Below are 17197 nucleotides of genomic sequence, written 5' to 3'. Positions count from 1 at the left end.
CAAGCATTAGAGAATTTACCCCATGTCTTAATTAATGTCATTTATTGTATGCTGAGGTCTTTTTATATATTCTTGCTACTAAATAGGTATCCATCTCATAATAAACAATAATTAAAATTAGGATGATTTAAACGCATTACTTGTGTACTTACTATAATTAAAATACACTTAATTGTCACCTATTTTACATATTATCAATTAACCTAAGTAATTTTCTAGCATGTAAGTATCCTCATTACAACTATAAATACCCAAAAACTTCATGTTAGCAGATTTACTAGTTTATGTTCCTATCTAAACATGACTGATTAGTGAATATTTGCTAATCAATTAGTTGTTGGGCTCATTAGTTGATTGTATTCAATTAGACAGATACTCTCAGGTGAGACTTATTTGGTTTGAATAGCTAAAACTAATAATAATTTGAAACACTGATTTTAATCAGTTGATTATTTTGACGACTCATGACATTAATTATCTACATAGAACAATCTTAAATTAATCAAAAATAATAAGAAATCATGATGGCGTCATCTTGGTTACTTTGATAGTAATAATAATTGAAAATAGTAATGATTAAAAACACCAATTTTGATTAATTGAACATTTGTGAGATTTAAATTAATTATTTTAATTTAAACTTATTGATTAGTAACTGATTAATTAATTAATGAAGGTAATATTCAAGCTTTACACTTTTCAAAGTCTAATGCAAATAAGAAAATACAAGAAATCAAACATTATTAGTAACAAAAGTTTAGTTTGGCTGGATTTCATTAACAAACTTTTGTCTTCTTTCACTTATGAACCCTTCAAATCAATCAACTAGTACTTTCAGCAGTGTGATGGCACCTTATCAAAAGTCTTTGGAAAACCTAAGTACAAAAAGTTGCATTTTTTCATCATTCAAATAACATTGAAAATCCTACATTCAAATAACATTGAAAATCCTCAAACAGTTAACAGTAAATGCTAGATTTATCTTCAGTGAATCCATATTCAGCTACTTTTATAAATTACATGTTAATAAATGATTTAGTGAAGTTTTTTTTATAAACTAAAATTCTTCTCATTTCTGAAGTATGACTAATTAACCGAGAATATTCAGAAACCATGTTAAAGACAAGAATAACATTAGCAATATTATATCATGTATTAATTTGTAACTAATTTTTGGATTCTTAGAAATAAAACGCAAAAAATTTGAAAAATCGTAATTTTCCGTCTTGTTTCAATTAATTTGCACAAGGGTGCACGTAAGTGCTCTAAAATTGTTGTAACCACAATGTGATGATACGAACACAGCCATTTATATCTTCTTTGAGTACAGAAGAGTTGTTCTGTTGCTTCAAAAAACACAATATATTATCTAGAACAAGAAACGCCAACCAGTTACTACTGTGCAAGCACTTTGGGCATGATAATAAACGTTTACTAAATCTGATTGCTCTCACGTTTCTTTCATGTTTTGCTTTGGATTGTTATTATTTTAATTCTAAAAGTAAATGTTTTCGAAACTACCATATTGAGTTTTGTAACCTTCTTGTTGGTTAGATTTATCAAATATTTTATGAAATATCACTTGTGCTATACAGAGATTTAGGATGTTATACTAAAACGATTTTGGAGTCGTTTTGGATTTAGAACGTTGTTCTAGTCCATGTAATCACCACCAACCATACCTCATCTGACGACCTGCATGTCTTCCTATGGAATATTATGAGTTTCTGTTTCATTCTCCAGCTGCTTGAGATATGTCATGAGAGTAGTTTGTGTACATGTGAATTGTCTCTCTTTTTCTCAGACAGAGATGGTTATTATTGTTATAGTGGCACTGTTGTTTGCCGTCAGACGACAGTTTTCTACTAAACTTTATGTTTGTGGGTTCTCACCTATTATAAGATGCCACTATATGCTTACAACGGCTGGAATACAAATTGTTGTAGGTTTCTCGTTCGATGGTACTAAGTAACCCATCTTGATCCATATTCCTATGTTCTTTGTTTTACAGTGGCATCTGGGAAATCCTAAATCCCGACCTAAAGACATCTTTATTATCATAGTGTATGGATATTTTGCGTTAGAAAGAGATGCTACATGGTCTTTCCAAAAGTGAGCAATCTTCAGAGGAATTATACCACCTACATAACACCAAATGAAGTTCTGATACACGACCTTCCACCACAGGTTTGTATCACGTGTGGTTACCGCGCGACTTGGTCATTTTTGTATATAAAATACTCTTATGTGTAGTTAAATCTCTGCGTAATAATACTATGACAAATATTCTTGTAAATTCAAAAGGTGTCCCGTTTAAATATCTAATAACTAACCAAATCAGCTGTATTTTAATGAAAGAAGGAACTACTTTGGTAGCGAATTCTTAAATTATCCATATTTATTATCAATAGAAAATAGTCGAAATATTTTTGACGAAGTTGCTACAAATATAAAATCACGACCTCTGCCTCCAGAACGTAAATTTATTAGCTCAATATTTCTCTATTACAACTTCGTCAGGAGCTATCGATATCCCGCAATTTTCCTAATCTAGCTGAATCTAAATTGGAAAACTGTCATTCGTAAGTCAAATATTGATATATGTCTTTAGAAAATATGCATTATATTAAAATAATATCAAACATTCTTGAATTTATATTGTTAAGACAAATCAAACCAACATACTAAATAAATAAAATTTGCAAACGAATTAGTAAACTACTAAGCTCATTGGTTTAGAATATAATGTTATTTATCTACAACATTTATTCATATTTTATTGGTAAGTATTTTTCAATCTTATTACGTCAATATATACATAAAACAATGTCTGAACATATTTAAATTCTAATAATTGTGTATGGAGACTTGGTAAAATTTCAACGTATTCGAATCATTAGTCTCTATACTAATTCTAGCATTTGTATTTGTTCACATCAGGTTTATTTTTCTTAATCAAAATAGATTCTTTATTTTTTATGTCCAGAAAATTATGAGATTCCGATATCCGACGTTTTCCCTCGTGGTAAGCCATGTTATTTTCCACAATGTTCTGCAAAATCATTGTTAGTACAAGGGTTTTAAACGTCACGTACAAGTTCAGATATTTTATCATGTATGGGTCAGAGCTATAAGAAAACAAAGAATCAAACAGAAAGTTGCTCCTTTATAAGGTACTTTATAAACAACATTTTAACGAAGGCATCTTCATTGTAGCCCATATTTAGTAGCTTTACAGTTATTTTTCGCGCATTATGTTTCTTCCTGTATGTTGAACTTGTTATTAACGACTGTAGAATGTTCTTGGATTTTGTATTATTTTAATAGGTAAGTCTGATGTCGAACTATTCTATTTAGTTTTTGAGTGATATTATCATTTATATATATAGTCATCCAACTACCCTTAGCTTCAGATGTGTTTTCTTTATTTCTGCTGTTCAACAGAACATGTCTATTTTCTGTTTACCTATCGAAATTTCTTGTTACGTTTTGAATAAATTCCTATGGATAAACATATTTTCTTACAAGAGTGATCAAGTTTTCCATAGCCTCCTCCCACATTTCTTTGTCATTACAAACTTTATCATTTCTATGGAGGTAACAATAATGACACCTTCTTACAGCAAGGGAATGATGAGAGTTGAAATACAAAGAGTTTCAGTATATAGCTTACTGAAAACACCAGTAATGATTTATCCATTCCTGAGACAAGCTGTGGTAACTAGAAACTCTTAAATTTCTACCTGATACGGCAAAACGTGTAACTTTTATGAATAGTTGAACGGTAAGAACTCAAGGACACTAAAAAAAAATTGTAAATTAGTGATTCACACTCCAAACACGTCCCTATGATGTTGGGCCAATATTCTCTCGTTTATCAAAAATAATAAATCTAAGTTGAATAAATATAATGGTTGGCCTTTAGTATTATTTGTTTGTTTGTCTGTTTTAATTTCGCACAAAGCTACACGAGAGCTATCTGTGCTAGCCGTCCCTAATTTAGTAGTGTAAGACCAGAGGGAAGGCAGCTAGTCATCACCACCCACCGCCAACTCTTGGGCTACTCTTTTACCAACGAATAGTGGGATTGACCGTCACATTATAATGCCACCATGACTGAAAGGGCGAGCATGTTTGGTATGCTTGGGATTTGAACCCGCGTATAAAATATGGAAAACCTTTTGAAACCACCCAAGCAATTAACTGATTAAAGTAAAGAATCCACCTTCCATTCTAACAAGAAGACCCAAGATCGAACCATGGTTCCTCTTAACAGATACAGTCCCTCTCAGGGCAGCGATAAGCTAGTACCAAAAACGTAGAACTTACATTAAATAGTAATTAGTATTAATAATAAATAACTAAATAATTTGCTATCTGTAAGAGAGATTAATATTCGATAGCTACAATCGGTGCGCTATAGTTCTAAAAAGCTAAAACTGTGACTAATGTCTATTAATCGGAGAACTACAGCGCTGGACCAGCAACGTTGATTGGTTTCGAACATTACCAACCGTTTGTCTTCAGTGAATTACTTCAGATGTTATTATTTCTATGAGGACATCAAATATATCGCTGTAAAGAGCGAACTTCTAATCGGTGAGAAGCCAATCAAGCCGAGCTAGCTGAAACGAGGTGCAAATATATCAACCCAGAATGAATTTGTTCGTGGTTGATGTGGATCGTCGATACAATATTGAGTTCTAGGCCAGATACAAGACTCTATGTTATCTGTAAGTTTGTAAAACTGTTATATATAAACCATCATTTGTACTAACTATGAGTAATAAATGTTATTATAAATTCTATTGTTTTTACGTTTGTATATTAAAGTATATTCGTGTTAAAACAGGGAATTGTGTGTACCAATATTGTTGGCAAATAATATAAATTTGATACGTATTAACAATTAATTAATTAGCTGATGAACTAAGATTCAAATTTCCGGTTACTTGTCCGAAATAAAATTATAATACGTGACAAATTAGAGATAAGTGATGGTTTATGCTACTAATTATGACAATGATGGATAAAATATCTTGGGTTGAAAAATAATTGAATGGTTAATATTTGTTATGTAGATTATAATAATTATAATTTACTTAATACACAAACACACAAATACATATATATAAATCAGTTTGTATATTTTTGCTTATTTGAAAATTGTGATAGAATTGCAGAACAGTTAAATTCAGAATTTATTTTGCAAAAAAAAAAAGGTTACACTTTTACTCAAATAAAACTGCTTGTTTTTCAGGTTCATAATTTAAAAGAACTTATATTACAGAAGTCATTTTAAAATGCATTTGAAAGCCAATAGTAACTGCAAGCAGCACATAAATATTTGGTTGCTTTTCGTGGAAATCACAAAAGATTCTGTGAAAATAAAAACTTTCTAGAAATATCACATCATACGGCACAACCAATTTGGAAATTAGAAAATCAGTATAATTCCGCTTCTTGTGAAAGGAAGTTAACCCAAAGTATTCAATCCGTTCAGAGGGAATCCATTAAAGCTATTTAATCCATTCGTGGGAAATCCATTGGTAAAGCCATTTAGTCCTCCATAGACAGGATATCTTGAACCTATGTTACCGCCATAAGGATAAAGACCTGTATTTGTAAACCGAGGATAACCTCGTGATCTTTTGACCCTTTGAAGTCGATTAATAGCGTTAATCAGTCGAGTCTTATCATTTTGGAAGTCGTCTCTTGAAGAGTGTGGTGCAAAATCTGTACAGACAAAACTCAAACAGTTAGTAAGTGTACGAAGACAATTTCTCCTTTATTTTATTTGTAATAAGTTATCCATATTCTCAGTTGATTCCATTCAGTGTAAAATAAGTGCAGTAAAATTTGACTTGTGGTGGTGTCTTAAAGAACTAGTGTACGTTAATATTATATACTAGGCTCTTCAGTACTAAAGTGTGAGAATATTCTTGTTGGATAGTTTATTACACTGTTTATAAAGAGTTTTGTAGTATGTTGGTTGCACTTATCAATAAGAGTGGCTCGACTAATGATGTAAGCAACATGGCTTTCTGGATATTTCTAGTAGGGTTAGAAATGAACTATAATTGTATTGATGATGCTTGTTACTTGTAGCCAGGGCGTGAGTAGCTTTGCTTGAAATTCAAAAAAGCAACAACAAACCCAAGCACTAGGACTTGTGTGTTTTTATATCAAAACTGGCATTTAAAAAAAATAAACATCTATCACCATTAAACACGGTGTTACTCAGTATGTAGATGGGCTGATAAAAAGAAATTGACTGCCACATTCAAACTCTTTAGTTATGATGCTTAAAAAATGAAATTTCGCACAAAGCTACTCGAGGGCTATCTGTGCTAGCCGTCCATAATTTAGCAGTGTAAGACTAGAAGGAAGGCAGCTAGTCATCACCACCCACCGCCAACTCTTGGGCTACTCTTTTACTAACGAATAGTGGGATTGACCGTCACTATATAACGCCCCCACGGCTGAAAGGGCGAGCATGTTTGGCGCGACGGGGATGCGAACCGCGACCCTCATACTACCAGTCGCACGCCTTAACACGCTTGGCCATGCCAGGCCTATTGCTTGTTTGAAGTTAAGCACAAAGCTACACAAAGGGGTTATCTGTGCTCTGCATACCATGTGTATCTAAACCTGGTGTTTTGCGTTGTAAGCCCGCAGATACATCGCTGCATCACTGGTTGTTTTTTTTTTTATAGGATGATAATAAAAAAAAACTACCACTTAGCAGTGAGTTCAGTTTATTAGCGTATATTATTTCCATGTTTCATAAATGATAGTTCCATTTCTGGTTGCAAGATGGCAGCACAAAATGCTCTTATATAACGACGGTTTGTGACTTTTCATTCATAAACACGATATCTGACAAAACAAGTTCAGTAAAAATAAATATTATTGATGTCTAAATTTAAAAACACCAGTTTGATACTATCAAGATAATACATTATATAACAGTCTACTTTTCTTCCAATTTTCAGTCGTGTCGAGCCTGGTAGTTAAGTTTGTAAGTGTGGTATCGTATTTCATGGCTTCGGATTTGTGTGCTATCCTTTCCACTAATCAGCATGGCCCTAGCATGAGATGGAGTCGATTGTATGCATGTGCAATGCGTTGGTGTGAAGTTGAAAGATGTAGGTTCTGTAAATGTAGGGAACTTGTACCGTTCTGGAGGAATCATTTTAGCTTTACTAGCCCCCAGTTTAATGCAAAATTAGAGAAACTGACAAAACTGATATGTTATTATCAATTATGAAATTGAAACAAATGTTCAATTCTTAAACTTTTTTAATGTTTTAAAAAATAGAAGAAACAAGTAATAAAAATAAGTATGATTTAGGGATGACAATCACAAACAAATATAGAAACAAGACAGGGATTAATACACAAAACCATACAAATGTCACGTCATACAGTAAGTAGCTTACTTTTTACAAGAATAACTTTTATCTACAAATAAATGTTGAATTGCTGTCAGTTGCATGAATTCAAGATTTAATAAGATTAGGATAAACTGAACAGTGTTATACAGTCTTACAGTGGATAATAGCCATAAGCTTGAAAGATTTCCATCTCTATATCAAACATAATTTTTCCATTTTTTTAATTACGTATATATATAAAGAGTATTTCCTTTAACTTACCAGTATTTCCTTCACTTGTGTGTATGAAGTAACAAATACATGTTACAAACACAAGAAGTAAGTACAAGTTACTCATGTCTCACCCTCAATTCTTTCTGCTACGAGTAACTAGAACAAAGGGTTATATTATAACATATATACAAGTGAGCTCTACTTTTATACTTATGTATTAGGTTTAATATTGACCCTACTACCAGGTGAAAATGTTTCGAGACGGATTTAAATGTTTTTCTTTCTGACTCAACAAAAGCTAAAAAAACAGTTTGTAAAGAACAGAAAATATTGTTATTCAAACTTTCCAGCTGGTTTTGAAAATTCAGATGACGTCATGATATTTCTCACATACATCTTAGGTTTTTGTTGTTGAATTTCGACCAAGGCCGTTCTGTAGCTATCTGTGTTAGATAGCTTAGTTTTGCATTCGACATAAGAAGAAAAGCAGGCATTCAACACACGTAATCGCCAACTTTTGCCCCACTGTTTGGATTAATCATTACATAGCACCTCCACAAGTTTAGATTCCACGACCCCAGCGCTGCTACTCGAGCCCCATAAACCCCAGGATATATCATAGAAGACTGAGTATATAATCAGTATTTTAACATTAAATTATACGAACTTATAACCTTTCTGTATGTTATCAGTATTGCTTTAAAATTCAAAAACTGATTCAGAATTTTTACTTAAGGCTACACAAATGGATATCTGCTCATGGCTATCGCAAATTGCGAAATGATAAATAAAAGGGAAAGTACTATTCAACAACACCGACCGCCATCTCTTGGGCTACCATTCTCTACAGTAGCGGATTTAAGGTTGTGTGAGCCCAGGGGCTAATAATTTTTGTGGGCCCTATATCCAATGTAGTTTTATGTAGAATAAAATTATCAATGGGCCCCCATTAAAACCTTGGGAATGAGCCTTCTCCAGCATCTACTTAAATAGGCTACTGTATCTCTCACCGAATGTTGTTCTTACGGTGCACCAACTACCCCAGAGTGTAGAATGTATTTCTGTGGCAATGTACTGCGAAGTATACGCTCTACCATTTTAACTTATTTAACGTTTATAGTTCAATACGCTTTAAACACAATGTCCCTTGTTTGTTTGTTTTGAAATTTCGCACAAAACTACTCGAGGGCTATCTGTGCTAGCCATCCTTAATTTTGTAGTGTAAGACTAGAGGGAAGACAGCTAGTCATCACCACCCACCGCCAACTCTTGGGCTACTCTTTTACCAACGAAAAGTGGGATTGACCGTAACATTATACGCCCCCACGGCTGGGAGGGCGAGCATGTTTAGCGCGACGCGGGCACGAACCCGCGACCCTCGGATTACGAGTCGCACGCCTTACGCGCTTGGCCATGCACAATGTCCCTAAACATAAACTTTCAGTGCTTATAAAATGAAGTTTCTTTTTATCTTGAAGGCTTAAACATACCAATACCTTGAAAATGTGAACACATACATAGAATATAATATTGGAAAGTTGATAATATTTATTTACTTACTTGTAAAGTTTTTAATATAAATGTTATTTTGAACAAATCTTCGCCTAACGATTAGGCCTCGCGAGGCCTACTTAAAACTAATTCACTTCAAAATTTTGAGTCTCAGCATAGCCAGGTGGTTAAGGCGCTCGACTTGTAATCTAAGGGACGCGGGTACGAATCTCCGTAGCACAAAACATGCTCGATCTATCATCCGTGAGGACGTTATAATGTGACAGTCAATACCACCATTCGTTGGTAAAAGAGTAGCCCAAGTGTTTGGCGATAGGTGGTGAAGACTAGCTGCCTTCCCTCTAGTCTTACACTGCTAAATTAAGGATGACTAACGCAGATAGCCCTCGTGTAGCTTTGCGCAAAATTCAAACCAAACAAACAATGTCCGTCTTACCAATTTATTCTTGGTCTTGATTTTTAACTTCTTCTGCAATAAAAAACAACAACATGCGAAGTGCAGAATAGTGCACTGTTTGTAATACTAAATAATAGCACCTGAATACGTACAAACTGTTTAAATAACCTGAGTGAAAACGCGAAATCAGAAAATTGTGTTAAAGTTCTGATTTTAAAAAATCAGATAAAGCACAGATAGTCCTTTGTGCTGCTTTCTTTTTAATTTCCAACAAACGTTTTAGAACACCAAACTGTGCTGATATCCTAAATGTAGACAAACGCGAAGATTTTAATATATTAATATACGTTTATCAGTCACTTACATGTATATATGTATTGACCAGTCGATAAATTGATATATTGTGACCAATCTCATATTAACAGGTAGACGCATACAAACAAATGTATACATCACATTGGTACAATTAATTAATTTAAAGTATGCTTTCCTTATTCTTTTTCTTGTATTAGTTTTCATATTAACCTCTTTTCTTTGAATTTCGTAAAAAGCTTCACGAGGGCTATCTATGCTAGCCGTCCCTAATTTAGCAGTGTAAGACTAGAGGGAAGGCAGCTGGTCATCACCACCCATTGCCAACTCTTGGGCTACCCTTTTATCAACGAATAGTGGGATTGCCCATAACCTTAAAACGCCCCCACGACTAAGAGGGCAAACATACTTGGTGTGACGGGGATTCGAACCTGCGCCACCCTCAGATTACGAATCAAGTGTCTTATCCACCTAGTCATGGAGGCCCGTATTAATCTGTACAGTGTTTATAAGCACAGTTCTGAATTGATATGTTTGAATTTGGCTGGAGCTACAAATTTTCTCCTAATTATTGTTAGTCATCTTAAAGCTTTAAGAATATTTATTTTAGTATTATATTGAACGTTTTGATGACACGTTTACTTTAATGGATAATTTGTATTTAGCTTAATTTCCTTTACTTTGAATTTCATACTTTTGAAAGATGCAGCATGACCAGATGGGTTAAGGCATTCGATTCGTAATCCGAAGGTCGCGGTTTTGAATTACTCTCGCACCAAAGATGCTCGCTCTTTTAGCTGTTGGGGCGTTATAATATGACGGTCAATCTCACTATTCGTTCGTAAAAGAGTAGCCCAAGAGTTGGTGGTGGGTAATGATGACTAGTTGCCTTCCCTAAAGTCTTAAACTACTAAATTAGAGAGGGCTAGCGCTGAAAGTTTTGCGCGAAATTCAAAACCCAAATCATACTTTTGAAACAGTTCCTCTTATATTCTATTTGAAGTGATGTGTTTTTCATTTTGATATTATTTCTCTTACATGTGTGTTTATGTTTTCTTCTATATTACTTATTATTTTGCAAAGCGTCTTATTTGCACAATATTTTTTCTGTTTTTGCCATTTATTTTGAATTGATATTTTATTGTTATTTATTTCAAATTAAACGTTTTGAGTTTTATTTTAGTTTGTTTTAGTTTATTCAGTGCTAGTAAATATTTATAAATAAAATTTCCTTCGTTTATTAGATGTGAACTAATAAGGCATCTTGAGTATCATTTTAATTTAAAACAAAAAGTATTATGGAAACTACGAGTTGTTTAAGCAGGTATGTCGTATTTAGGTATAATGAATACAATCTTGTAAATAGAATTCAGCGGGTCACGAACGTGTTTGAATCATGGTCCATGGTTGCATGTTACAAAGGTCATTCTAAAGATCTTGTAAGTGTCTGGATTAGATTCAGTAATGCTCTTCTTCTTTCTTTTTGTTGAGAAGGATTCGTATGAGCTAAGAGTTAATCTGTTCTTTGAATATGCAAGAAGAGTAATCACTAGCATAGGTAATCTAGGATCGTGAGATACCTCAGTAGGACCTTTTTCTAAGTAAATTATTGACCAGTATTGTTAAATAGGTAATCTAGGATTGTGGGATACCTCAGTAGGACCTTTGTCTAAGTAAAGTATTGACCAGTAATGTTAAATAGGTAATCTAGGATTGTGGGATACCTTAGTAGGATCTTTGTCTAAATATAACATTTGTATGATGATACGGATGTAACTCTTTCTATTTTATTGGAGTGCAGATACAGTTTTTTCATACTTCGACAACCACAATAAACACTGTAAGACAAGAGTATCCAACCAGTAGTAGTCTTAGGTATGATAATCAATTGTTATTTTCTTTGTTTACGCTTATTTTTATGTCACTTCTTTTGTCGTTTGGATTTTCATTATTCTAATATCGAAACCTTTCGAAACTCCTGTATTGCGGACGTTCAACCTGTTTGGTTAGTTTCACCAGTGAATTTTACAAAATATTGTTTTACACTAAAATTATTTTGGAGTCTCACCATGCTCCTGCCACCATCACTAATTATGTATTGTTTGACAACTTGTAATGGAATGGATATCTGTTTTATCATGCAGCTGCTTCAAGTATGCTACAGTTGAACCGATATGTCGCTGAAACAATATTTATGATCATAAATTGTGTTATTATTATAGAATTCTTTTTTATTTTGTTGTGTACTGTTGCCTGGAGCTAATGCCACTCACCATTGTGTTCACGAATTCTTTATTGTTACAAGACGTGTTTTCCTTACCACGGCTAGGGTTCGTCTTGTTACAAGTCTCCCTCTGGATGATCCTAGACCCCAAGGTGATACATATTACTTTGTTCTCAGATGCCACTAACTACGAAGGATATATACATCTTTGAAATTCTAAGTCCCGATCTGTTTTTTGTTTGTTTTTCTGTTCAGAATTTCACGCAAAGCTATAATTGGGCTAGCTGAGCTAATCGACTCTAATTCAGCAGTGATATCTTAGAGGGAAGGAAAACATCAACATCAAGCACCGTCAACTCGTGGGCTGCGTTCATAGAAGGGGATTCGAACTTGTGACCCTCACACTGCGAGTCAGGCGCCTTCTCTCCAGGTCGCATCCCGGTCTGAAACTTATCTTTTTTATTTAAGTGGAAGAATAGTTTGCGTAAAAAAATCCTACATATTACTTCCCAGAGCAAGAAACGTTAAAATGTAGTTCTGATACATGTTGTTCTACTTTAGTTTAAATCAGTAGTTTTTGTCATGCGACTTCGTCATTTTGCATGTAAAATATGTATGTGTGTGTGTGTGTGTATTTAATTCTTTGCATAATAATATTATGAAAAAATATTATTTATCGGCTGTATTTTAATGGGTGAAAAATGTGTTGATAACGGATCGTTAGAATATCTACGCTTTACTATTATTAATGGAAAACATTGAAACTAATTTTCGACGTAGTAATTGATATAAATATTTATATTTTAGTCAGAAATTCAAATGAAAAAATACCATTAGCTAAACATAACATGAATATTGTTTGTTGATTCAATTGTTAAGCAAAACTACGCAATAAGTTATTACAATTGGTCCCTATTATTTTCCACACTGGGTGACTCATTATTTCCCATATACATTTTTATTTACTTTTGAAACATCTATCGAAAGCTTGATGTGGCCCGCGCGCCACCTGTTGAAGATTATTGGACAACTGAGAAACACACAAGTCAGCAAGACGTGGAAACCCCTTTCAAATTATCCAAGTGCTTAACTGATTCAGTTTCTTTCTAGTAAGAAAGCCGGACTTTCTCGAAGATACGAAATCATTAAGACCTAGTGTGATTTTTGGGGATAGTTTTAATATAAGCCTACCCCCAGATACAAGACTTTCTCGAAGATAGTTATACTTTAGTATCCAAAACGCACGACTCACACCAACAGATTACCAGTATTAAGTGATAATAATAAAGAATCAATTAATTTGTAATTAACTCAGGTGATCATATAGACTACTGACTATAACAAAAAAAAAAAAACTACTGTTGAAAAGGAACATATGCAAATTATTAACACTTTATGCATTCTTATTAGTATGAAAATTTAGAAAAGGCTTAATGAACTCAAGTCACACTCAAACGCAAATACTGTCCCTTCTCATTAATAATCAAACAACTGATATTTCAGAACCCACGTTTATTTTTAAACATTTTGAAATGCAACTTAAACAAGACAGTAACTACAAGTAAAACATAAACGGTTGCTACTCGCACAAATCTTATGAAATTCCACGAGAAAAAGAAAACGTTTAGAAATATAACTTTCGGAATAACCAGTTTCAATATTAGAAAATCGGTAAAAGTCCGGTGGTTCCTGTAGAAGGAATTCCAAGCAAATTAGTCAGACTACTTAGAGGAAGTCCACTTGAGCCAGTTAATCCAGTTGTAGGAAATCCAGTTAATCCAGTTGTAGGAAATCCAGTTAAACCAGTTAATCCACTTGTAGGAAATCCAGTGAAACCATTTAATCCAGTTGTAGGAAATCCAGTGAAACCATTTAATCCAGTTGTAGGAAATCCAACTTGTGAACCATAGTAACGGCTGTAAGGATAAAGACCCGTATTCGAGAATCGAGGATAACCTCGTGACCTTTTGACTCTTTGATGTCGATTAATAGGGTTTACCAGTCGAATCTCGTCATCGTAGAAATGGTCTCCTGAAGAGTATGACACAAAACCTGGATAGATAAAACTCACAACGTTAGCAACTATATACGAGTACATGTACTTTTTCTAACGACTCACTCTCTGTTTCTATGTATACATACGTGCGCACACACGAATGGACATGTATCTGTCTAAATACATTCAACATATAATAATTCCAAGAATGTTTGACCTTTGATTATAGTTTAAAATTCCAGTATGGTAGCATGGATCTGTTATGGACTGAGCTTTCATACAAATATCAACGCGCACTGTAGTGGCACAAACACTAGAAACTGGGTTTCATACCCGTGGTGGACAGAGCACAAATAGCCCATTATGTAGCTTTATACTTAATTACAAACAAACACATAAAATATGTCAGCACGTATGAATGTATTTCTTGTTTAATGCGTTTATTACCGTGGTTTTGAACTTTTTTTTTTTGCATGTGGGTTACACTTATAGATAAATGAGGTCCGGGCCCGGCATGGTCAGGTGGGTTAAGGCGTTCGATTCGTAATCCGAGGGTCGCAGGTTCGAATCTCCTTTGCACCATACATGCTCGATTTTTCAGCCGTGGAAGCGTTAAAATGTGACGGTCAATCCCAGTATTTCTTGGTAAAAGAGTAGCCCAAGAGTTGGTGGTGGGTGGTGATGACTAGCTGCCTTCCCTCTTGTCTTACACTGCTAAATTAGGGACGGCTAGCGCAGATAGTCCTCGTATAGCTTTGCGCGAAATTCAAAACAAACAAATAAGGTCAGACTAATGACACGTCACATTCTGACACGATGTACTAGGTTAATAACTGAAGATAATTTTAATCAATGTAAATTACATTGAACAGTTGATATGTGTAGCTTAACCCCCATATTTTTCACATACCAATTTGTTTTGTTTTGAATTTCGCGCAAAGCTACTCGAGGGCTATCTGTGCTAGCCGTCCCTAATTTAGTAGTGTAAGACTAGAGGGAAGGCAGCTAGTCATCACCGCCCACCGCCAACTCTTGGCCTACTCTTTTACCAACGAATAGTGGGATTGACCGAAACATTATAACGTCTCCACGGCTGAAAGGGCGAGCATGTTTGGTGCGACCAGTATTCGAACCCGCGACCCTCGGATTACGAGTTGAACGCCTTAACACGCTTGGCCATGCCGAGCCATTCACATACCAATACAAGATTGTTGTACGTTCATTTCTAAATAAAACATTGCGATGAAAAATAGATTATAACTTTTTGAGTTTAGGCTGGACTGACAAGATAAAAGCGTTATATAGTTATACGATTAGAATAACCCTCGTCCGAACCATGTGAACTTATATATTTTTTGTGTTTGAACCAATATTCACGAAAATATTTTCAGAATATTTCACTTAACTTACCAGTATTTTCTCCACTTGTGTGTATGAAGTAACAAATACACATTACAAACACAAGAAGTAAGTACAAGTTACTCATGTCTCACTCTCAGTTCTTTCTGTTACAAGTAATTACAACAACAGGTTATATCACAACATATACTCTAGTGTTCCCTGTTTTATACTGATTCGTTTCCTATAATGTTGCCTTTGCCACCAGGTGAAAATGTTTCGACACGAATTTGAACGTCTTTGTGAGTCATTATAAGCTAACAAACGGTTCTTGTATTTTATCAATGCAGCTGTAAATGGAAAACGTAGTTATTTCACTTGTTTTCTGTTTGTTTGTTCAGCTTCCTCAACCTAAGAGTCATGAAGAATCTGTTTTCGAAACCACAAGTTGAATTGACGTCAAAATGTTTTTTTTAAAGTGTACATCTAGGTTTTGTTGGTTTTTGTTGGTTTTCTTTTAATTTCGAAGCCAAGCTACTCCAGATCTACCTGTGCCAACAGTCCCTAATTTCCAAGTGATAGACTTAACAAACTCACTACCAACTTTTGAAATACGCCTCTGACCAAACAACCGGATTTAAGCATCACTCTTAAATGTAATACATCTACGACTCGAAATTGCGGAGAATGTTCTTGTGGCTCGCGAATAACCTGTCCTTAGATTCCCGGTTCGAGCCATGCTAACAACGTGTGTATACTTATTTAGGCATTAGGTACAGTTACAAAGAGTGCACCACCAAGAACGTTTGTTTTTGTTGAAGAAAGTAAAGCTGACGTAATCGATCACGTTTTCTGAAGTCTTGAGATAAAATTGGAACTCGGTCGCTCCATTTCTGTCTTTACTTCACTTATTATATTAATAAAATATTTCTCAAGAATATTAGTATTTATAATGTGCAGCTGAATTCCAACACTTATTTATCACTATTTCAGTCTTTTATATAAAAAAAAAGTGTTCTCCAGTGGCTCAGCGGTAAGTCCACGACTTATAACGCTATAAATCAACTTTCGATACCCATGTTGGGCTCAGCACTATTGTGTAACTTTGTGTTTAATTAAAAACACAAACAAACAGAATATTAAAAGCTGAAGCCTCAACTATTATTCCTATCTTATTGCCACAGTGACTTATTTGTTTCGATTCCTCAGATAAAACATTTTGTGTGTGTTTTTTCAAACGTTTCTTTTGCAACAATGATTTTTTTTAACAAATGGGTCTAAAAGGCCGATCCAGTATCCTGATATGCTCAGTACTTTTCACAAAGGCTCAGCAGAGACTGGTAGATTTCGCCAGAATGTGTTTATATGACGGTTAAGTGTATCGATATTGCGTTAGAAAGGTTTTAAAATGAGTATTTAACGTATAGAATACACGATTTTGCATTCACATTTCAAACAGATACGCAAGTGTATCTAAAATTATTTATATCTACTGTAGATAATTTAAGATTTAGTGGTACGAATTGTTTTAAACAATTATAAATTATATAGGCTATCGCCCTTTAGATTTATTTTTTATCTTTAAACGTAACGTGTAAATAAAAATCGTTCTTGCGAATTTTACAAGGTGATAAAATTACGTTTAGTGACAATAAATTCAAATTTGAATTTAAGTTTTGGCATGAACCAACAAGTAAAACTTTACATTACAAGTACTTAAGGTTTGGATCATATTTTAAAGAAAAAACAAACAAGAATTGTTTGTTTGTTTTGAATTTCGCGCAAAGCTACTCGAGGGCTACTGCGCT

General features: G+C 34.1%; 2 protein-coding genes across 3 annotated transcripts in view; both read right to left on the bottom strand.

Annotated features, from left to right (window-relative positions):
- Positions 1–5168: 5168 nt before the first annotated feature.
- Positions 5169–7785, bottom strand: LOC143235072 (uncharacterized). The gene is made up of 2 exons (XM_076472847.1): positions 7659–7785; positions 5169–5736 (listed from the first exon to the last, which is right to left on the bottom strand). The coding sequence occupies exons 1-2, from the start codon at positions 7732–7734 to the stop codon at positions 5477–5479; spliced, it is 336 nt and encodes a 111-aa protein (XP_076328962.1). The 5' UTR covers positions 7735–7785; the 3' UTR covers positions 5169–5476.
- A 5762-nt stretch (positions 7786–13547) lies between these two features.
- The window catches only part of LOC143233312 (uncharacterized), a 49871-nt gene continuing 46221 nt past the window's right edge, over positions 13548–17197 (bottom strand). The window contains exons 1-2 of one of the 2 annotated variants that reach the window (XM_076469442.1): positions 15462–15616; positions 13548–14107 (exon numbers count right to left, since the gene is read on the bottom strand). In XM_076469442.1, coding sequence (XP_076325557.1) covers positions 13716–14107; positions 15462–15537 — 468 coding nt within the window. In that variant the 5' untranslated portion in view covers positions 15538–15616 and the 3' untranslated portion in view covers positions 13548–13715. Of the gene's footprint in view, positions 14108–15461; positions 15617–17197 lie in introns of those variants that run through there. The other variant, XM_076469441.1, reaches the window with a different exon arrangement.

The sequence above is a fragment of the Tachypleus tridentatus genome, chromosome 12 (genome assembly GCF_004210375.1).
Source record: "Tachypleus tridentatus isolate NWPU-2018 chromosome 12, ASM421037v1, whole genome shotgun sequence".
Lineage (NCBI taxonomy): Eukaryota > Metazoa > Arthropoda > Merostomata > Xiphosura > Limulidae > Tachypleus > Tachypleus tridentatus.
Note: the sequence above shows the minus strand (reverse complement) of the source record. Positions and strands in the feature narration are given on the sequence as shown.

Excerpts from the sequence above, each read along its gene's own strand:
- LOC143235072 (XM_076472847.1), bottom strand. The coding sequence starts at position 7,734 with ATGAGTAACTTGTACTTACTTCTTGTGTTTGTAACATGTATTTGTTAC. Across the intron at positions 5,737-7,658 it reads CACAAGTGAAGGAAATACTG|ATTTTGCACCACACTCTTCA; the intron begins GTAAGTTAAAGG and ends TTGTCTGTACAG.